Source organism: Antedon mediterranea, chromosome 8 (assembly GCF_964355755.1).
Source record: "Antedon mediterranea chromosome 8, ecAntMedi1.1, whole genome shotgun sequence".
NCBI classification, from domain to species: Eukaryota; Metazoa; Echinodermata; class Crinoidea; order Comatulida; family Antedonidae; genus Antedon; species Antedon mediterranea.
In genome coordinates, this window is record NC_092677.1 from 7,473,800 (window position 1) to 7,498,324 (window position 24,525).

A 24,525-nucleotide genomic window follows, 5' to 3' on the forward strand; every position below is an offset into this window, starting at 1 on the left:
TCGAACTTCGAACTACGACTAAAGTCCGGTTTAAGAATACGGGCGTATATATCACAAGAATTAGTAATCCGCGATTTTCCCCGTAACAGTAATATTGTCCATGTGGTAGGGCGCCGCCATAAGTGTGGATGTATCTGGGATGTATACAACTTTTTGTGAAGGTTTCACTAATCAAATGCTGGACCACCGGAGTATTTTCTGATGATAAAAATGTTATCAACTACATGCCAACATCATGTTAAATACTATTTGAATATTTAATTGTTCGTTTTATGCAATTTATTTAGTAAAAACTGCCGTATAAACAGTTTGATTTATCAACCGGGCGCTACGATAGCGTGACCGGGCGTGTTGGTGTTTACGCGTTTTCACGAAGGATAGTTTAATAATATTCCTATATTTAACTTGTTTCTGGTAAAACAAATAAATGTTAATGACATTTAACATTTTCTCCTATTAATAACATGTGTTTTATACTAATTTATATCATAAAAACAATACTTAATTTACCGGGCGTACAGTAGTACACGGCAATGGCAAAGAATAGGCCGTGCTGAGTAATATTCGTTGATTTTTGGTGTTGCTGTGTTAAGCCTTTTTTGTGAACTAACTTAGCATGTTAGTAAATAATTGTCTGTAAAAGTGAATAAACACTAGTTTGTTAATAAATATGTATTATAAAATAGTTTACAATTGCAAAAACTATCATCATAATTCTATTTAATGTGACATGTATCATGTCTATTAAATCAAGTCTTATTTAGTATGTATACATCCGCCCTTATGAGGGCGGGCATCACTCACTGGAGCTCTCTGTTACAAATTTCTCATGCAAAAATCGCGGAATACTCATTCTTGTGATATACATTCTTTGCTATTATGGACAGAAAGTCCCCTATTGTTATGGACAGAAAAGAAAAGTAACCTATTATGGACAGATTTCACCAACCCTATTGTGTGAATAAGGAAGTCAAGAGATCGATCGTGAAATGTTGGTGCTCAGATTATTATTTTCAGCCCTTTTATATTCGAGATCATGGAATATTGTTTATGGTAAAAGTGATGATAAACTACTGCTGGTGAATGTGGTAAGTTGTCTCGGCAGTTAATAGCTTTGCTAATTGAGTATTTTAGCCTCAGTCTGATCAGCCTATTCTTCTGTCATGAATAGCTACCGTATATTTCGGTGTATAAGTCGCACCTGTGTATAATACGCACTCCCTAACTGAGAGTAAAATATCGGTATTTTTTATATCGTCGATGTATAAGACGCACCTTATATTTCATCAAAACAATGTTTTTTTTAAATTTTAATCAATATTATTGTAATAATATATTTTGTTATATCTACAAGAGCGTGCTTTATTTAGGTTTTTTCTTACCTAGGCTCGACCACGCCCAGCCTCAACAAGTTGTTTCTAACTTGTTATTCATGAGTTTCGCACCCGCAACATCGAGTGCATGACCGTGTGTGGGCTAGCCTCGCTCGATCATTTCGAGAGGGCTCACGTTTTCACGGACAATTGTATTCGATTAGTATCTATGTATCCGAGAAGTGTGTACGCTAGGTCCATGCTATAATCACTTGGAGAATATTCTAGTCGAATACCGTTCGTTTCGGACTAAAATCGACTCTCTTCGGTATTCGGTAAAGTCAGCTCACTGATGCGTGACAACATAATACAAACATTTACAAACCGCGAGCTAATACCAAGAGCCTGGGACTTTTTCATAGACTAGCCTACCTTATACATTTAATAATCTAAATAGCAATCATATCGATATTTTTAATGATAGACTTGGTTATTTTAAGAGGACGATGATGTGTTCACTTCTTGAACAGTCTGCATAACCTGTTTTAATTGAAATTATTTATGGCATGCCAATCTATGTTTTATATATATATATATATATATATTTTATCTGTATTTTATTGTTAACCGTTTTTGATGTTGTATTGTTTTATGTTTCAAACCTGTTAGTGGCGGTATTTATCGCTGTTGGTTTTGATTGAATAAAATAAAATAAAATAAAATAAAAATTCTTTGCTAATACTTTCACACAGGCTCTCAATCATAACAGTAAAATGAATCTACACTAATACGAGTTTTGATGACATTAAGTAATAAATACTAGGCCTACTTAGTAATTACATTAAGAACCCAATAGCATATTGAAGATATTTAGGTCTACGACCCAATAGTAGGTCGTATCAGATATTATTTTTTGAAGTTGAACCATGGAGGTATAAAATACCTCCATGGTTGAACGACCTTTTGTCACGAACGAGAGGCTCTTTTCTTATCGTTTATGGTATTGTGTAAGCCTATGCAAGGTATTACTTTTGAATTTAAAATGATTATGTACAGTAGGAATTCCTATGCACAGTGTATGTTTTTTATACCTTTTAAAATAACATTATTAAATTAATATTTATATTGTAAGGTAATGGAAATTTTACGTTAAAGGTGTACGTATTAATTATCCCCAATCTTGAAAAATAAAGATTTCAGACTTTTAATATAGGCAATTTTGGAGTTTTAATTAAGTTATAGGCCTACATTATTATGTGTATATGTAATTTGGAAAAGCATAAAAAATACATGCAAAGTAAAAAATATTCAATTACGGTACTGACACGACTGCAATAGTACAAATACATTTAATAAAACGCATTTTCCATGAAGCTTATAATTATATAAATAAATATAAATATTTGTAATCTTAGGTCTTGGGTCTTAGCTTTCGTGATCTTAGGTCTTAGGGGGTCTTAGCTTTCGTGACACCCTACTATCATCTTGTCATGAAGATCGGTTTTCTGTATTCCATATTCTTGATTTTATTTTTTTTATTATGGTTTCTGAAATAATTTTTTTTTTAAAATTGTTCATTTTAATTCGAAATTTTTACCGGCCAAGATATCAATAATTATTAAATTAACACAATATTAAACGCTTTATAAGCAAGCATGTGTTTCTATACATTACAACTTACAAGAATACATGTTACTAATACTAGGCCTATAATTATGGAAAGCCAAACCCGCCAAAAATACATAATACATACCATCCACCAATAATTAATTCGTACAAAATTCAAACCATCCAATATTATCTCATGCAGTTCAATGAAAACTTAAACCATTCACCTAGTATCTACACCATCCAATACAATGTGTGACCATCTACCACTAGCCCAAACGACAATACGCCGAACAAACTACCCATAACACAAACCATCTAAAGAATGTTGAGCCCAGGCAGCAATAATTGAATTAATCTAACGTTAATACAAGTATATATTAGCCAACTCATTTATCAACATTTCATGTAGTTCATGAACATTTCAAACAAAGCATCTTAATTTTAGTTCATCGAATTATAATTCTAATTCATTGCCTGTTTTATACACCGTTCGTCTGTTCAACAGTTGAAACAACTGTTTTGCACACGATACGCCCGTTCGTGAGTTCAAACCATGATATTTGAAGCATCGACTTTCCAAACAGCGATTTTTCGTACCGAACGTATTTTCTTGAGTTAAAGTGGTTGCATTTCAATCACTTGCTTTTGATTGGCCAGTATTACACACCGTTCGCTTGTTCGTGATTTCAAACCATGATATTTGAAGCATCGACTTTCCAAATGGCGATTTTTCGCACCGAACGTATTTTCTTGAGTTAAAGTGGTTGCATTTCAATCACCTACTTTCGATTGGCCAGTATTACACACCATTCGCTTGTTCGTGATTTCATGTGATAACATTTCATTCGACAATTTTTCAAACGTTAGTTTTTGCCTCCGCTTACGTATATGTCAGTTGATATACTATTTTTTAATGTTCATACTTTCCATAGTCAGTTTTGTACATCATTCGCATTTACGCATGTAAAGTGTAGATATTCCACTCGACAAGTTTTAAAACGGTAGTTTTTTTTTTATTGTTTAATTGTAACTGTTGGCGCCGATTTTATATTGGGGGGGGGGGGGAGGGGGAGGTGTTCGGTACTGAATTTGAACAGTACACATTTTTAAATATGGTACCTCTACACGTTGGGTTATTTAATGCATGATGAATAACAAAATAATTATGATTTAATAACAATACACATGTTTTTATTTAATCCATGATAAATATTCGTAAAATATGTTTATTCGGATATTTATTAATTACGTCTCCACTATAGTCTATAAAACATAATGAATGTCATTATTTAAAAAAAATAGGCCTACCCCGTAAACAAATGGAAGCTTCTCAACAACAGTTAATTTATGCATCATAGAGAGCACAGAGCAGAAAATGGCTCTAGACCGGCCTCATCTAGCAGCCGCCGCACACGCCCGCCGCGTAGGGAGGGGAGAGAGAAGCACGACACCAGCTCTCTCTCTCCTCTGTCTCTCCCCCACAGGCGGGCGAGGTGGGTGTTATACCCCGGGCCTAGTTGTGGGGCGTAAAATTGTAACAGGCCCACAAGCTAAATTATATTATTTCATTCTGTTTTTTTTCCATTATTTAAGTTTGTGATAATGTGTGTAACCAGGGAGATGTAAAATAAATTTATAAATTAGTTTACATCTCCCTGACCTGTGTGTGTAACGTAGGCCTAGGCCTAAGTAAGTGTCATACAGTCGTAAAGTTGACATTCATCCCCCGCCCCTCAATATTAAATCGGCGCCAACAGTTACAATTTAACAATAAAACAATAAATGTGCGAAAAACTACCGTTTAAAACTTGTCGAGTGGAATATCTACACTTTACATGCGTAAATGCGAATGATGTACAAAACTGACTATGGAAAGTATGAAAATTAAAAAATAGTATATCAACTGACATATACGTAAGCAGAATCAAAAACTAACGTTTGAAAAATTGTCGAATGAAATGTTATCACATGAAATCACGAACAAGCGAACGGTGTGTAATACTGGCCAATCAAAAGCAAGTGATTGAAATGCAAACACTTTAACTCAAGAAAATACGTTCGGTGCGAAAAATCGCTGTTTGGAAAGTCGATGCTTCAAATATCATGGTTTGAACTCACGAACGGGCGTATCGTGTGCAAAACAGTTGTTTCAACTGTTGAACAGACGAACGGTGTATAAAACAGGCAATGAATTAGAATTATAATTCGATGAACTAAAATTAAGATGCTTTGTTTGAAATGTTCATGAACTACATGAAATGTTGATAAATGAGTTGGCTAATATATACTTGTATTAACGTTAGATTAATTCAATTATTGCTGCCTGGGCTCAACATTCTTTAGATGGTTTGTGTTATGGGTAGTTTGTTCGGCGTATTGTCGTTTGGGCTAGTGGTAGATGGTCACACATTGTATTGGATGGTGTAGATACTAGGTGAATGGTTTAAGTTTTCATTGAACTGCATGAGATAATATTGGATGGTTTGAATTTTGTACGAATTAATTATTGGTGGATGGTATGTATTATGTATTTTTGGCGGGTTTGGCTTTCCATATATAATGTATACAATTTTTCAAATGTTACACTTCTGTTAGTGTTACTTCTGTACATATAATTTCTAACCTACTACTGTACTTCATTTTATTAAAATAAAAAATAGTACTGTAGATGGAAATGTACTACATTGAATTTGAAGCACACGTAGCGTAGTGCTAGGCTAGCTAGGCCTTGCTTGTGACGACCAACAAAGTGCTGCTGCTGTATGTGTGTTACTGTTTGTGAATCTGATGGTACATACAGACGTTCCAACCTAAATGAATAAAAAATCGGGAGGGTATACTGCCACCAACGTTAACACTGTGATGTCTGTCGCCACCAACGTTCAATAATAAAACTATACTGTACTACCAACACGAATCTTAAGACAGCTCTTTGCAAATCAGAGTAATACAAACAAAAAGAAAAGAACTTGTTTGGTGATTATAAATCAAACTTTATTTACTAAATTTATATTGTTGTATACACTTAAATAAAAAACCATTCACAGTACAAATCAAATCTGTACTTAGTTGTATTAATTCAAAAATACAAATTAAAACAAACAACTTGTGGAGTGTACAGCACCATCGTTGATTCCTCCCTGTGAGCATGACAAATTCACGTTACAAATAGTGCAAAAAAACTTGTATTCACTCTCGGTAACGTGTTGATTACTCGCACTAACAAACGGAAACGTATTTTTCCATTCATTAGAAAATCTAGTTTTATATTTTTTCTTTTTACAACTTTCTTTAGTCAAACTACGCTACTACGTTTTTCCGACATACTGTAAAACCAGAAAATGTCACGAGTGATTGCAATTCGCGAAAGTATGTACGCAAAATACAGTACTACAAGTACTTTTCCGGTACATGCGCAGTGAGAATACATACAGTACTGTACGATGGTACGATCGATGCCTGGGCATTGGAATTGGGTCAAAGAACTTGTAACTAGCAATTTCAGTACACGCGCGCCTACTACTGATGCTGTAGATTCATCGCGTACTGTCGGTAAACACAAAGGACGTCGCATAGTACTACTACTACTACACTGACGATGATGCCTTCCCTGGGCGCGATTTTTTTTTTCGTACATAAGTTGGGGACCCCCTCATGAAACGTCACAAAATAAACATGAATAATTCATCAGTTAAATTTTCTTGTTCCGTGTGCACCCAAGCGTATAGCAACAAGAAGTGACAGTAGTTTACACAAGTGCGGTACGATTCTAGGCCTATCTCCGCTGTGGTTGCCGCGTGCGATTTCATAATAGAATAGCGGCGTTTTGTGTGGATTGTCGAAATAATCAGCCTTTAGTTTATGGTGTGTTTAATATAATTTATTACTAAAGAATTATGTGTTAAAATTATAGTTTCTATTGATACTATTAGGCCTAATTACTATTCTCTAAACCCATGTCTATTCTAGTAGTAGCTGTGTTGGTGTGTGTGACGTGTGTGTGTTAGAGTCAGCAAAATTAAACAATATAACATTACACCAAAATACATTTTTTATTCTCGTGGGTCTAACCTTCCCATCTCATGTGTTCATATACGCGCAGTTCCTTTGATTACATGCATATTGTTTGATAATAAAATAGCAGAATTAAAAAAATACAGTACACAAATTATACACATTCTTTATTCTTGTGGGTCTAACGCCCGTATTCTTAAACCGGACTTTAGTCGTAGTTCGAAGTTCGACTTGAAAAAGTCGTAGTTCGAGCTATTACTTCAAATTCGATTCAAAAACGAAGTAGTCGAAGTTTGCAGTTCGACTTAATGAAGTCGAGCTTTTAGTCGAGTTGCACACGTCTGGGTAACAAAGGCTAAACATTGGCCAATGACAAGAGAGTATTTGAGGAGCAGACGAAATTTTGCGCATTGATATCACTTTCCATTTTCTTACAAAACTTTTTACGCATCAGGACTATATAAATGAAAAATAATTTTAATCGTTAATTATTAGAACAAGATCAGTATTAATTTAACAGTGAAGTACTTTTGATTAACAACAAACAAAATCTTCAAAATATATTTAGGAACCATGGCGGTACGGTAACTTTAATATTTTCTAGGCCTCCAACAAAGTATGATCGCGATGAACCACGCACTTACTAGCGTGACAAGAAAGCGCTAGGCCCCCTAAACATTCCATCGCGTGGTGAATTGCCGCATCTCCCATTGTCGCTACGGCGTGAGGTCGTTCAAGTCGGACTTGCGCGAAGAAAATAATGTAATTTGTATACAGTTGTAAATAAAGATGATTTTCATTATTATAATTTATACCAATGTATATTTAATTAAGCTAATATAAATATAGATATTTCATTCTTCAATATCTGGCCAATATAACAACTCAATGACTGTTACGTTTTTTATAAACATCGTTTAAAAAACATTTAGTCGACCATTTAGTCTGCCCCCTCCAGGACTAAAAAAAATCGATCAAAATCCGTCTCGATTTAGTCGAGGTTGGCCTGATTTAGTCGGTGATTTAGTTGAAGTTCGGTTTATGAATTAAAATGACGTCATTTTTTTAGTTTTAGCTCGAACTACGACTAAAGTCCGGTTTAAGAATACGGGCGTAAACTTTCTTTGGGCTATGTCCAATGAATTACTACTTAGTGTAATGTCTTGCCTAGCAGTCGATCGGATTAGCCTCGACTCGACACATTTTGCATAGTGGTGTGTGTGTGTGTGAAGAAGAGTGCGCGAAGGCAATCACGTGAATTGACTTAGAATCCTAGGCCTACTCAGTTCACTATAATATCTCTATGGCCTACTGTAAAAGTATCGTATCGCAGTTGTGTAATCACTTCTTGTTGCTATACGCTTCTTGGGTGCACACGGAACAAGACAATTTAACTGATGAATTATTCATGTTTATTTTGTGACGTTTCTCATGAGGGGGTCCCCAACTTATGTACGAAAAAAAAAATCGCTCCCTGGGCATGGGAATTAGGTCAAACTTGTAACCAGGAAAAAGTTTCAGTACACGTGCGCCTACTCTACTCTTCATCGCTAAAGGTAAGAATCGCGTACTGTCGGTAAACACAAAGGACGTCGCCTTACAGTACACTGTACTATGCTATACAATCTTTACATACATTACATGTTCGTTGTATCATGGTGGAGGTACGTACGAAGTGTGAGATTAAATTAATTTGTAATATTAACTTTCGTGGGAAGATAGATTTTAATTTAATGCAATAATACTGAATTTTATAGAAATGTGTGAAATCGGGAGATATATTTAAAATTCGGGAGACCGGGAGGTGATGTTAAAATTCGGGAGACTCCCGAATAAATCGGGAGGGTTGGAACGTCTGTACATACATTGGTTTGTGGCTGCCTATACAGTATTATATTATTAAAATTCTAGGCCTATTATTAATATTACAATGACGTTCAGTACTAATATTAATATTTATTATTATATTTACAGTGAGTATAGTATTAGCCTCTAGTAGTATGTACAGTATAAATCTGTCACTCGTGAAAAAAAAAGCTGCTCACGTTTTGTCTTTTGTGGTTGCTGTCACGCATCAGTGAGCATCGGTGGCTTACCGAAGAGTCGATTGAGTCCGAAACGAACCGATGGAGGAACTCTCGTACGGAAAAAAAAATCGCCCCCTGGATACGGGCCTGTTATCGGAGCGCCTAAAACAGCTCCATAATAAACAAATCTTTTCATCATATTTAGTATAACATCACGCTAAAATGTCTTGAAAACTAGGCAGAAGCAGGTTGCCGTTACGTTAGTACACTGTATGTAGCTAGGCCTAGCCTTCTCAGGCCTAGCCAACGAGGTGACGATATTTACACTCTGTGTGGTGAGGCATTTTATGTTCGGTGTATAAGACGCACCCTTAATTTAGAGGTCAAATTTGCGTGTCAAAAGTGCGACTTATACACCAAAATATACGGTCGGTAGCTAGGCTTGGCATAGGCCTAGTCTGATTGTTTAGCGGATGCCGATTGCGGGTCAGTCTAATTACCGAAACAACCGAAAACAAACCGAAAACAAACCGAAAACAAACCGAAAACAGACCGAAAAAAAAAATTAAAAAAATCTAAATACCGAAAACAAATTTTGTATAATATTTTTGTTAATGTCGCCCTCTATTGATGGGTGTTTCTAAAGCTAAGACCATACAGGGGCGCAAAAGTCATGGAAGACCCTAATAAGAAATGGTAGTGTGCACAAAATACAACTCAAAATCGTACAAATTCAATGAAATACACCGTAGACTACATTTACTTACAAAATCTATCAACACATTTCGTTTTTAGTCTTTTAAAAAACAAAGCATGATTTTACCTAACTTTGCGTTTTCGTCCCCGGTTTTCGTCACTGAAGCGATTAAGGATAAAAACGTTATTTACTCGACTACGGTAATTTTACTGAATAGATTTTATTGTGAATCCTTTATAGTGAGCTTGTTTTAAGTATACTTTATAGTCCCTAGTATCTTTGTATAATTATCTTTGAAAATCTATAATTAAATCGATCATGATTAACCATAGTCAATTTACTTTCTATACTATGGATTAACATATTGTAACGAAAATCCACTCGGGTTCGTTCCCTTTTGGGGGGAGGGGTCTGCGGTACCACGGTACCACGGTACACTCAAATGAAACAAACAAATCAATTACAATTACTGGAGTGACCTCCTTTATTCTTCTTTGATTCCAAATTATTGGTAACAACCAATTATAATAATTAATTAGATTAGTTCTGCTATTACGCCGGACTTGAAACAACAGCGTAACCACCAGTAGTCTTAACCACTGGCTAATAGGTGTACCCACCAGCAAAGCAGTATCACAACCACAGGGTGTACCACGGGCTAACTGTATCTCAAGCAGTAACACAACCAGTAGGTGAGACCTCCGGCTCAGCTATCTCAAATAGTGATACAACCAGTACAGTAGGCGCAACCTCCGGCTCACTATGTCTCAAATAGTGATACAACCAGTACAGTAGGCGCAACCTCCGGCTCACTATGTCTCAAATAGCAGCACAAGCGGTAGGCTGTACCCTCCGGCTAACTTACTTGCTGTGTCTTAACTCTCCTTTTATTATTCAGCTCTAATTTTCTCTTTCTTTTCTCTAATCTTCTCTACACTTTGTTTTCCAATTTCTCTAATGTCCCTACTTATTTAACACGTCTTCTCCCTGCTTCTCCGCTTTTCCAGCTCCAATCTCTCCCTCCTTTTTAACGCAGCTCGAGGTAACCCTCCATTGCCTTCCTTCTCCAATCCCTCTCTGCCCTTTTTCCTCACGTCCGTTCTCTGCTACTCTTCCTGCCTAACTCTGCCTCCATCTGGCGCCCTCTATATTTTCCTTCTACCCCAAAATCATTATATTACCCCCTCCCTAAAATGATCGGTCCCCGATAATGATCCAAAACGAACAATCAAAAAAATAAACAAAGCAAAAGTAAAGTCCTAAGTTTTAAGAATCCCTCGACTTCAACACACAGGTTCTGGGTTGCTCCTTCGTGCGAGTCATTTCTTCCGCAACACGACCAATCCCACCGCTGCCACCAATGTAACGAAAATCCACTCGGGTTCGTTCCCTTTTGGGGGGAGGGGTCTGCGGTACCACGGTACACTCAAATGAAACAAACAAATCAATTACAATTACTGGAGTGACCTCCTTTATTCTTCTTTGATTCCAAATTATTGGTAACAACCGATTATAATAATTAATTCGATTAGTTCTGCTTGAAACAACAGCGTAACCACCAGTAATGACGTAACTTCCAATAGTAGCGTAACCACCAACAGCAGCGTAACCTCCAACATGCACGTAACCACCAACAATGGTGTAACCTCCAACAGCACGTAACCACAGGGAATAATTTCGCCAGTGTAGCATAGCAAAAAGCTATACAAAACAACCTTATTGCTACACATTTCTAAAATTGTGTAGCAACAATACAAAACTATGTTTCTCGCCTAAAAATCAGTTTGATTAGCAATAATTGCTAAACAAAATTTTAAAATGAAATTTTTCCCTGAACCACCAACAATGGTGTAACCTCCAACAGCACGTAACCACCAACAATGGTGTAACCTCCACAGCAACGTAACTACCAACAATGGTGTAACCTCCACAGCAACGTAACCACCAACGATGGTGTAACCTCCACAGCAACGTAACCACCAACAATGTGTAACCTCCAACAGCAACGTAGCCACCAACAACAGTGTAATCTTCAACAGCAACGTACACCAACACAATATGATGTAACCTCTAACAGCAACGTAGCCACCAACAATGGTGTAACCTCCACAGCACGTAACCACGTACCGGCTAACAGGGTAACCACTGCCGCCCTCTATATTTTCCTTCTACCCCAAAATCATTACAATATTCACAATTATTGTAAGGAGTATAATGCGCTGGATTCAGGATCAAAAATCGAAAGACTAAAATTTAAATATTTTTATAGATTCTGTAAGTAAATGCGATGTTATCATTGATTGATTGCACGATTTTTAGTTGTATTTTGTGCACACTACCATAGGGTCTTCCTTGGCTTTTTTGCGGTTTTGTCTCTGTTATGGTCTTAGATTTAGAAACACCCAGTAATAGGGGGCGACATTTAAAAAATATTATACAAATTTGTTTTCGGTATTTAGATTATTGGTTATCCGCAACATAGTTGCAGGATAACCCATGTGATTGTAAATATCTTTTTTTTTCATCATCTTTGTTCTTCTTTCTTTCCCTGATTTTTGTGAGCAGCATATCCCCTATTGCTTGTGAATATATCTTTTGTATAACTTTGTCATTATATGGACATTTATCTGAAGTTGTGCACCTCCATATTTTGAATGACGTCAGAGTTGCGCAACGTAACTTACGCGCGATTTTATGAATTTCAATGATTGATCATAGGATAAAAAATGAAAGTCATTTTGTATTGACATTTGGTGAATATTTAAGGCAAACTTTCTATGGATTAAAAATGGCATGTTTTACAAGAAGTTACGCGCGCACGCGCATTTAAAGTTTCAAAATGCGCAAAATTAATTTCTAATAAACTTTCTGCGGTGATCATGACATTTTGAGCATGTCAAAAATTACCGCGCACGCGAAAAATTTTACGCGTAAGGTGCGCACGGAGCATGAAAAAATATGTTTTTTTCTCTTGAATTGTGATTTTCCAGCATTTCCTAGTCATTTAAAAAAGGATTGACATCATTGCAAATTAAAATGACGTCATACGAACACGTTGATTTATACCAATTGCGCCCGTTTTAGTTGAAAAAGTTATAAAATATTGTCAAAATAATGCCTATTTTGAATCTATTATAGCTCTTCAGGATCAATGGTGACCCCCAATTGTTTTAACTTATTATGTAAGAAAATAAATTGTAGATATGAATTCATACAAAATTTTTACCTCTCGGATGTTATGACGCCATCGTATGGCCACACGAATGTAAAATATAGGATTTTTGTCTCTTTCGTTATTGCTCATCACATTCAACAGAGCGCATCTTGCTTATACGTATTCCATTTCCCCCAAGATTTTAATATTGTCTGCGTCAATCAACTATCTTTCAAATGAGTTAAAAATATTTTAATTTTGTTGACGTCATCATGTCTTAAAATGTAAATAACGTGGGTCACTTATTTTCATCTTTACAGAAAATTTCAATCTGTTATAACTCGTCAGAATAAAAAGTGATAATCATGATTAAAATGTTTTCTGGAAGGTATTAGATTGTAGATACGAATTCATGTCAATATTTTGCCAATCAGATGTTGTGATGATGTCATCATATGGCCAGTTAAATTCAAAAAGTCATATTTTCATCTCTTGCGTAAAAGTTCATTGCGTTTAAACGAGAGCGCATCTCACTTTCACGTGCCAAAAATTCTTCAAATTTGTATTAATGTAATTATTTAGATAAAATCTTCTAAAATTGTTATCTTTATATGCCAATTTGATGACGTCATCGTGTTAATAATTGGATTTAAAAGATGGGTCTCGTAATTTCGTCTATGCTACACTGTATATAACATACAGTGTATTCTGTAAACACTTTAATATGCTGTATGCTACAAAATAGGTACAATTCAGCACTGTAAACATTCTTAATTCATGTCATAGGATGGCATAATTGTCGAAGTTCATATAGTTTAAAGTATGTGCATGTTGCGTTTGCGCGGATAACCCGAACTCGTCAAAGTGACGAGTTCAAATCTAGTTTTATTTTGTTTTCCTTTTTTTTTTTCGGTTGTTTGTGGTTGTTTTCGGTTGTTTATGGTTGTTTTCGGTTGTTTTCGGTAATTAGACTGACCGCCGATTGACTGTTGACATGTTGTAGAGAGTAAAGGTAGGCGTAGAGAGGTGGTCATACTCTGTAGCTAGATAGGAGGGTTAGGCTAGTGTAGGAGGGTTAGTAGGCTAGTGTAGGAGGGTTAGGCTAGTGTAGGAGGCCCCAGGCCATCTGATTCATTCCATCTAACAGCATATATATTTTCAATATTGAATTTTTTTTTAATTACTAAAATTTAAAAAATCCATTTTTTATTAAATTTTTCAGTTATATCGACATGGAGACAGATCACCTCTATGTGCATATCCAAACGATAAATACAAGGAGGATTATTGGCCGCAGGGTTTTGGTCAACTTACACAGGTAAACGATACTTTCAGAATTTAGACTCAATTCCTCCAGTTTTTTCGCTGATCAGAATAGCAACAGCAAGCACTGAGCATTGAAAAGCTTTCTTCACAATTAAAATGATTACAAGCTCATCTTCTCTTCTTATAGATTGGTATGAATCGGCAGTATGATCTAGGCAAGTTCCTTCGCACCAGATATGATGATTTTCTGAATGAAACCTACAAGCGATCACAGTTTGTAGTGCGTAGCACTGATGTTGACCGCACACGTATGTCTGCCCAATGTAATCTTGCTGGACTTTATCCTCCAGTTGGACATCAAGAATGGAATCTGGAACTACCATGGCAACCAATACCTGTCCATGATGTGCCGATATCAGAGGATTATGTAATTAATTTTGTTTTTTAATTTGTGCTACTCAATACATTCATTCATCGTTTTTTTTTAATATAATGATCTATCAAGACATTCAAATTCAATTTAATGTGTAGGTACTAAGAACAGATGGTGTAAACTGTCCATTATATAATAAACTCTTTGAAGATGTACTCAACAGCCCAGAGGTTAAGAAACTGAATGAAGATAATAAGGTATAAAACCTAATATTTTAATATTAAACTGCTCATTATCTATGTTTCAATTTTCTTTACAATTTTAATATGTACTACATACTGTAAATATGAACTACTTTCCTACGCCAACTGTACTAACACTCTAGTATACACTTGTATTCAGAAATTTCTGGAGAATGTATCAAAAAATGCTGGATATAATAAAACTCTTAAAATATCGGAAATAATGCATCTATATGACACAGTGTTTGTGGAGGTAAGAGATACACATCAAATCATTCTGTATTCTGAGTTTATTGTAAATATGGCATCTATATGACCCAGTGTTTGTGGAGGTGAGAGATACACATCAAATCCTTCTGTATTCTGAGTTTATTGTAAATATGGCATCTATATGACCCAGTGTTTGTGGAGGTAAGAGATACACATCAAATCCTTCTGTATTCTGAGTTTATTGTATATTATTTATTTTATACTGTTTTCTCTTTGTAATTACAGTATATGCATTATTAATAAATCTGATTGTTGCTTGTTAATTATAAATACTGCATAATAATTCTTGTCTAACTATAAATAACAGAACTGTGGTTTCAGTTTCATTTGTTTATTTGTCTCTTGTTTTCTTTTTTCCTATCTCTCGATTATTTTATTTAATATTACTGAACTTTTTAAATGAACTTCACAAGATATTTTTTACTGTAGAGAATGAATAATTTAACTGAGCCTGGTTGGCTTACAGATGGAGTGTTTACCAACATTAATCATTTGGCAGATATTGGTTTGGCAAATCGATTCAAAGGCAAAGATATTGGGAAGTTAAAAGGAGGTACTATTAGATATGTTTTTAACAATCCAGTTTAAATTTCACATCGCAAATCAACAAATCACCACTCCTTCTTTTTAGACAACTTCTAATCATTATTCATTTGTACTTTTTTCAGGTAATTTAGTACAACTGATGAATAAAAATATGAATAATAAGACTAAAGATGAAGATAGTAGGGTTAGGGTTAGGAAAGAAATGAAAAATTGGCCTCCCCCTATACTTAGAATGGAATAATCCACCTACCCCTAATCATTATTCATTTGTACTTTTTTCAGGTAATTTAGTACAACTGATGACTGAAAATATGAATAATAAGACTAAAGATGAAGATAGTAGGGTTAGGGTTAGGGTTAGGAAATAAATGAAAAATTGGCCTCCCCCTATACTTAGAATGGAATAATCCACCTACCCCTAATCATTATTCATTTGTACTTTTTTCAGGTAATTTAGTACAACTGATGACTGAAAATATGAATAATAAGACTAAAGATGAAGATAGTAGGGTTAGGGTTAGGGTTAGGAAATAAATGAAAAATTGGCCTCCCCCTATACTTAGAATGGAATAATCCACCTACCCCTAATCATTATTCATTTGTACTTTTTTCAGGTAATTTAGTACAACTGATGACTGAAAATATGAATAATAAGACTAAAGATGAAGATAGTAGGGTTAGGGTTAGGGTTAGGAAATAAATGAAAAATTGGCCTCCCCCTATACTTAGAATGGAATAATCCACCTACCCCTAATCATTATTCATTTGTACTTTTTTCAGGTAATTTAGTACAACTGATGACTCAAAATATGAATAATAACATTAAAGATGAAGATAGTAGGGTTAGGGTTAGGAAATAAATGAAAAATTGGCCTCCCCCTATACCTAGAATGGAATAATCCACCTAACCCTAATCATTATTCATTTGTACTTTTTTCAGGTAATTTAGTACAACTGATGACTCAAAATATGAATAATAAGACTAAAGATGAAGATAGTAAAATGAAGTTTTATATGTATTCAGCAGTAAGAACAAATATTATTTACGGTATCAAAATTGCCATAGACCATAATGGTTAGTAAATCCAATTTACAGTATGTGACCTCCCATACATATCAAAATATTTTATTCTCTGTGGCCTCTCCCAGCTCCTCATAACCTGAAATTAGTAATACTTAGTATTGTATTTTATAAGTTACATAGTTTAATAAGACATATTTTCTTTATAGTTTTGTTTGGGGATTTCATAATCATAAATATTTTATTAATGTGATGTCAAAGTGTTTTTCCTGTTGGCTACAGTATTATTCTGTATTTTTCTTGATTTTCTAATATATTTTTTTTTAGCATGACACAACATTAGTTGCATTCTTATCTGCACTACAAATATATAATGGATTTCAACCGCCATATGCTACCTGTGTTGGTGTTGAACTTTGGAAAAACAGCAAAATGTATGTATGTTTGCATTACAAATCTATAGATAAACCTAAATCAACTGTTTAATGACAAGAGATCAACATTTTCATTTTATGTAGAAAACACTGTGTCAATAGTATCATAAAAAGGGCTTAAAAATTTACTGATTAAAATGAAGCTGAAAATAAGCACCTCGGTCATCTTTTGTTTGTAGATTTAAAGACCTATTTCCTGATTGTGATGTTACAATGTTGTTTTATCTACTAAAAACACTTTTTTTCCCGCAGGGAGCCTTATGTAAAGATATGGTACAGGAATGATTCTACAACAGAACCATATGACCTATCTATCCCAGGATGCAACATAACTTGTAGTTTTAATGACTTTAAGGCTTTAACCAAAGACATATTACCTGGTGATATTAAAAAGGCTTGCCAGTTGTCATCAACCGATCAAATGGGTCAGTTGGAATTTTTAATAGAAATTTAGAAAAGTGATTTGTATAGCGATTGTATTACACATTAAAATAATAAGTTGCTTACTGAAGCGTAGAAAGAGGAAAAGAAAATAAACCAGGAAATACCCTGTTATATAGATACTGACATGTTAGCATTTTTGTCAATGATGCATCTTGATATTTTTATATAATAATAAATTTAAATGTATTTTTTATATTATTTTGTTTTATAGGTTACTTAATCCCAGTAGCAGTTGGTGTGTCAGTGCTTGTTTTAGTAATTGTTGCACTGTTGGCGTTTAAAGCAATAAGAAGTACAAATCAGGCCCGTAGCCAGGGGGGTTTTTTGGGGTTCGGGCGAACCCCCCCTTTTGCGCGAACCCCCCTTTTACCAGCGAACCCCCCTTGAAAAACAAAGGCCCCACTTCCAAAATCGTTCAATTAATTATCAATTATAGCAGATTTTTTGGTCATTTTACTTCTATTAGGTATCCCAATGAAAAAATTCAGATTAATTTTTTTACTTTTTCTTTCAGTTAACCATAAAGAACTTACGCCCGTATTCTTAAACCGGACTTTAGTCGTAGTTCGAAGTTCGAATTGAAAAAGTCGTAGTTCGAGCTATTACTTCAAATTCGAATAATAAACGAAGTAGTCGAAGTTTGCAGTTCAACTTAATTAAGTCGAGTTGCACACGTCTGGGTAACAAAGGCTATACATTGGCCAATGACAAGAGAGTATTTGAGGAGCAGACGAAATTTTGCGCATTGATATCACTTTCCATTTTCTTACAACACTTTTTACGCATCAGGACTATTAGTCCGGTGGCAGGAGGGGGATATCACCACCCGAAAGGGGACAAATTGCCATCCAACTTTTCTAGACCAGAATTTTCCGTAGATTACGAATATGGAAGGTAATCGATCAGGATAAGAAGCGTTTTCGAGATATAAGGGGTCAAAGTTCAAAATTGACCAATATAAAAACATGCTATATCTCTGGAAATTCTGGACCTAGTGAGATAATTTTGGTGTCAAATTGTTCACAATGTATATGTTTATATTAGCTCTAACAGAACTTTCTTTGTAAAATTGACAGGAAACTCCATTTTTAGCAATTTTGACCTTTGACCACTTTTTGCTATATCTAAATAACGGCAGGTCGGAGAGAATTAAAAATAGGAGCAAATTGCTCCCAAGATATACATTTATATTCAGTGTAACAGATGATATTGCTTGAAAATGACCGGAAGTGTGGTTATTAACCTTTGACATAATTGAATAAGGTTTTAAAAACATAAATTAATACATATTTGTCGTAAGGAGCCAATTTTGGTATCAAATTGTTCACAATATATATGTTTTTACTTGCCATAATGCAACATTTTTTTTGGGGGTTAATTTTGGGGCAAATCCATAAGTGTTCCTTAAGGATCGAGAGTGCACAGGCAGCTTTATTCCATGGGCCGCGCCTGTCTATATGAACTCACAGTGTCACCCCTTATATTTCCATTATGGGACTTAATGTCCATCCATCCATGGAGAACGACCGGCCCATAAAATGTTCCTTATGGATGATCGAGGGTGCACAGGGATATTTATTATATCTCTATGAACCCACATTTTCACCCCACATACAGTATTTCCAATATAGGGTCGTCTCTTGTAGACCCACATAGAGAACCCCGAAAGGTCAATGAAGGATCGGCCCTTGGGTTCATTTGGGCAAATCCATAAATGTTATTTATTTAAGATTGAGGGTGAACATTTTAGTTTTATTCCATAGTTCATCTATGAACTATTTACCCCATATTAATTTCTAATGCAGGGCCTTATGTAGCACACCACATAGAGATCCCAAAAGGGTCCTTAGAGGGTTCATTCGGGCAAATCCATATGGGTTATTTTAGAATCTTTTGTGTACAGGAAACTCTTTCCTGTATGTGCCAAACTATCTGTGGCTATATAAAAATTGTGGTCTGTCTGTGTAGTGAGTTGTGGATTGAGTTTGGTCACTTGGATCTGCCTATGCCCTATCCTGCATGAATTGGTATTCTCTGGTTCTGATGAATAGTAGTTTATTTTCCAAAAAACGAATATTGTAGCCCTAATAAATGCAACTGTATAGTGGCAAATCATTGAAGGTCAGCGTAACATTTTAACCGTCATAATATTAATAATATTAATAATTTTATTATTTATTTTACAGTATTATATTAATACATTTAAAATAATGCGCACTAGAAAAAATATAAAAATACCATAACTTCACTGATCAAATAACGTGATTACATTTATGAACATCGATCTCATAGTTTGAATAACTTTGCATTATTTAGTATATCACTTGTTCAAATGTTGACCTTTGACCTATGTCAACTTGTGTAATGATAAATGTGCTCTTTTGATTGTGTATGATTGATAGTATGTCTTAACAGAATGATAAAACATAACATTTTGTCTTAAATGTTACTTTTTATTTGGGTTTATATGCAAATTGTGTGATTGGTCAATATTGACATTTGACCTTTAATTGAAAAGTATTTGTTTTATAAGGCGACTGAATAGACACCTATAACCATACAAATGTATTAAAAGACCAAACTGAACTTCAATAAATTGGTTATAATACATATGTATATAATACATTGTTATAATTTGTCAATTTTGAACTTTGACCCTTATCTCTTCCTATTCGCTTCCTATCCTGATCAAAGTCTGATTTGATTAAATACAGTAGGCCTATTATAATTATATTAATCAAAATTATAATGAAATAACATAACTTTACTAATCAAATAATTTGATTACTTGTAAAACCATCAATATCATAGTTTGGACAACTTTGCATTTATTTTTTAACTAATACGTGTATTAAAATGTTGACCTTTGACCTTATGTCAACTGATGAAATTGACCTTATGTCAACTGATGAAATGATGTATTCGCTCTTTTACATTGCGTATGATTGATTAACAGGATGAGAAAACATCCAATTTTTATTAAATATAAGTTTTTATTTGGTTTTATAGGTACGTTCTATGATTGGTCAATATTGACATTTGACCCTTAATTACAAAGGATTTTTTTTTTCATAAGGTGATTGAATAGACACTTATAATCATAAAAATGTAACAAAAGACCAAATTGTGCTTCAATAAATTTGTTATAATACATATACATTGTTGTAATTGGTCAATTTTGAACTTTGACCCCTTATATCTCGAAAACGCTTCCTATCCTGATCGATTACCTTCCATATTCGTAATCTACGGAAAATTCTGGTCTAGAAAAGTTGGATGGCAATTTGTCCCCTTTCGGGTGGTGATTCCCCCCCTCCTGCCACCGGACTAATATACATGAAAAATAATTTTAATCGTTAATTATTAGAACAAGATCAGTATTAATTTAACAGTGAAGTACTTTTGATTAACAACAAACCAAATCTTCAAAATATATTTAGGAACCATGGCGTTACGGTAACTTTTATATTTTCTGGGCCCCCAACAAAGTATGATCGAGACGAACCACGCACTTCATAGCGTGACAAGAAAGCGCTAGGCCCGCTAAACATTCCATCGCGTGGTGAATTTCCGCATCTGCCATTGTCGCTATGGCGTGGCGTGTATACAGTTGTAAATAAAGATGATTTTCATTATTATAACATATACCAATGTATATTTAATTAAGCTAATTTCATTCTTCAATATCTGGCCAATAGGCCTATAACAACTCAATGACTGTTACGTTTTTCATAAACATCGTTTAAAAACAATTTAGTCGACCATTTAGCCTGCCCCCTCCAGGACTACTAAAAAAAATCGATCAAAATCCGTCTCGATTTTAGTCGAGGTTGGCCTGAATTAGTCGGCGATTTAGTTGAAGTTCGGTTTATGAATTAAAATGACGTCATTTTTTTAAGTTATAGCTCGAACTACGACTAAAGTCCGGTTTAAGAATACGGGCGTTAATGTAATTAGCATTTTGCAATTTAAATGATTGAAATCCGATTACCCGTTCTAAAGTTATGGTTATTTAAAGTGGTAAAAAAATATACGATTTTTTGCCTAAAAATGGTGTTTTTTGCAATTGAAATTGGAAGCATTTTTAAAAGGTTATAACTTTTACAATAATTAGTTAAAAATTTTGAATTTTGTTAAACCTATAGATATCACAGAGTTGTTCAACTCTATTTTTTTGGAGCCTCAACGAAACCTATTTTTTAAATTATTGGTCCGCAAAGTGGTAGGAAAGCATTTAGCGCCCATTTTTGCTGGAATTCCCTAAAAAAATGAAAAAACTGCAATTTTTCAATGATCTACGTAACTTTTGAACTACTGTACTAATTCATTTAATTTTTTTTGTACTTGTTAGAATGTAGTGTATATTTCATTAATAAATATATTTTAGATGTGTATATGAAAAAAAAAATTTTTTTTAATGGTGAAATTTAAAATTATAAAAAAAAAAAATGAAAAAGTATGTTAAAAACGGTGTGTACTGTTTCCTTTCTTTTACACTAATTTTCGGTAAGTATAATTATTAGAATATTTTAATATACTTTATATTTATAATTTCAATCATAAATACTATTATATATAACTTTTGAATACGTAAAAAAGGATTTTAGGCCCGTATGATTATGACACCAAATGTAAGCCGGGCTGCTAAGTAAGAATGCTCTTTTAAGGCAAACGCACAATGGGTCAAAATAAACTCATTTAAAATAATCAATGTTAATTAAAACAATTAATTTACTACTACTACTACTACAGTAACTGTCATATCGCTAAATTTGCGGATGATACTACCATTGTAGGTCTAATCAATGATGACAGTGATGAGTCTAATTATCGCAACCAAGTCAAACGAGTTGTAGACTGGTGTAACGAAAACAATCTGTTCTTGAATGTATCTAAGACTAAAGAAATGGTTGTTGACTTCCGTAAATCACTTAATGTCAAATATCCAATATTTATTAATGGTATATCAGTTGAGTTTGTAGAAGAATTTAAATTCTTGGGTATTTATATTTCAAATGATCTGAAGTGGCATATTAACACACGTAACATTATTAGAAAGGCCCAAAGAAGAATCTACTTCCTACGTAGACTTAAATCATTTGGTATAAACTCTGAAATAATGTCGTCCTTCTATAAGTCAGTTATAGAGAGTGTAATAACGTATTCTTTAACGGTATGGTTCGGTAGCGCTACCGAAAATGAAAAGCGTGACCTAAATAGAATAGTCAAGACCGCATCGCGTATAATTGGATCTGCACAACTGCCTTTGGAGAACATATTTTCGGATCGTCTTCTGAAAAAGGCAGTGGCTATCAAAGATGATCAATTTCATCCGGCCTCTAGTATGTTCCAGTTGATGCGCAGCGGTCGGCGATTTCGTTCTATTAAGGCCAATAAGGCACGATTTACAAATAGTTTCTTTCCAGGATCTATTAGAGCCTTAAATATGATGTAGACACTTTTTTTGGTAATGTTTTTGTTTTTGAGTTCGTGTTGTGTCCGTTGGTTATTGTGCTCCGCCAACAGAGCAAACAGAATTTCTGTTTTTCCTAAAACAAATGATAATAAATGATACTTAACTTGACTTGACTAATTGTTTACCTGAATAGTATATAACATTATAAAAATTGTTTTCTTTTCGTATTATTACGTTATTAAATTGAAATACGGAGCTAAAGTTTAGGCCAAGTCACGGCTTACTCGCGATCAGTAGTCGCTCCCGTTAAAGTATTTCGGTCGCAGTTAATGACTTTCGACCGCCGTATACAGAGTCAAATGTAACGTTGGTAAATTAGCTTAATAAATTTCTTCGGTACATTTTAACCTAACGCATTTGCATTGTATACTTGCATAATAAATCTTCCGCACATTACATCAATTTTAAGTTGTTAAATTAATGTGTAAAACCAGATATTCTACGACGGAATAGGACATGTCAATCTCCGACATCGCTGCTGTCACACATCTCGCGTCGAGCCGGTGTAAGATTTAAATGTGTCCGGTGTTTGAAAGTGTCCACTGGACAATTTTCAGCATTGAATATTGTAATACTAGCTGTTGAAAATGGCTACAACCACCCGGGCAGCTTTCATCGATAAAAAAGTAGGACCATCGACATCGACATCATAATTAACCCCGTAAAAACTAGGGCACTGGACGTTCACCAACTCCCGTTAGGGTAATTATAATTCCTTAGAATACCAACTTGAATCGCAAAATATCAAGTCGATTGAAATAAATATTACTAATATTATATCTGGAGACATATAGTCTAATCAAATTAAATAGTTTGTTTTTGATTGAGTATATACAACCTGTTGTCAATTAGAAGTAAATCGACAACTTGAAAAATATATAGCCTACCGGTACTGTATTATTATTTCGAGGGAGGATATCACTAAATCATATAGGCCTAGGGCCTACCTATTTTCGTTCTCTCGAAATATTATTTCATTCGAATTCGAATTACTAATTCGCGAGAGAACGAACTAATTTCCCTCGAAATTATTTCGTTCTCTCGATCATTCCTTGTAATATTCATAATACTGTTACTAATTTAATAATATTAACTGATAACAAAAGTGCTTTAAACAAGTAAGTTCGTCATTGTTAAAGTGAGTTCTTTTTCATTATATTTTTTTTATTTATTTATCTAAAATACATTTGAAAAATATTGTTGATGCATATTACCAAAAAATATTTATTTTTTTATATTTTATATGGCAAAATAAACACCTTAATTGCGCATCATAATTATTCGTTCACTCAAGGGTATTTCGGTTTTTTGTTTTTTTCGAATAATCTCTCCAAAAAAAACGTCTACCTCTCCTAAAGGACCACTTCTCATAATCGACTACCTTCCGTAACGACCACCTTTTGCAAATTACCACCTCTATTGAGGTGGTCACTTACGGGAGTTGTATTCGGTAAAAGAAGTGGTCGTCTACGAGCGGTGGTAGTTTATGAAAAGCAGTCCGTTATGAGAGGAGGTTATACCCCTTCAGGAGGTTGTCCATTGTGAGAAGCGGTCCATTAACAGAGGTAGTCCCTTTTAAATATTAAAGGTGGTCGCTAACAAGGGTGGTTGCTTACGATCAGAGTGCTAAGTAAAGA

At 34.4% G+C, this 24,525-nt stretch overlaps 1 protein-coding gene across 1 annotated transcript; it reads left to right on the plus strand.

Annotated features, from left to right (window-relative positions):
* The first annotated feature begins 881 nt into the window (after positions 1–881).
* LOC140056127 (prostatic acid phosphatase-like) lies at positions 882–19,819 on the plus strand. Its single transcript, XM_072101389.1, has 10 exons — positions 882–1,088; positions 14,039–14,134; positions 14,270–14,509; positions 14,614–14,712; positions 14,858–14,950; positions 15,397–15,520; positions 16,454–16,539; positions 16,862–16,968; positions 17,221–17,393; positions 17,624–19,819. The coding sequence occupies exons 1-10, from the start codon at positions 990–992 to the stop codon at positions 17,797–17,799; spliced, it is 1,293 nt and encodes a 430-aa protein (XP_071957490.1). The 5' UTR covers positions 882–989; the 3' UTR covers positions 17,800–19,819.
* Positions 19,820–24,525: the final 4,706 nt, after the last annotated feature.

What these genes read in the sequence shown, in the direction of transcription:
- LOC140056127 (XM_072101389.1), top strand. Translation starts at nt 990, where the DNA reads ATGTTGGTGCTCAGATTATTATTTTCAGCCCTTTTATATTCGAGATCA. An exon ending in AACTACTGCTGGTGAATGTG is followed by an intron (nt 1,089 to 14,038) that starts GTAAGTTGTCTC and finishes TAAATTTTTCAG; the next exon opens with TTATATCGACATGGAGACAG. An exon ending in TGCCGATATCAGAGGATTAT is followed by an intron (nt 14,510 to 14,613) that starts GTAATTAATTTT and finishes TTTAATGTGTAG; the next exon opens with GTACTAAGAACAGATGGTGT.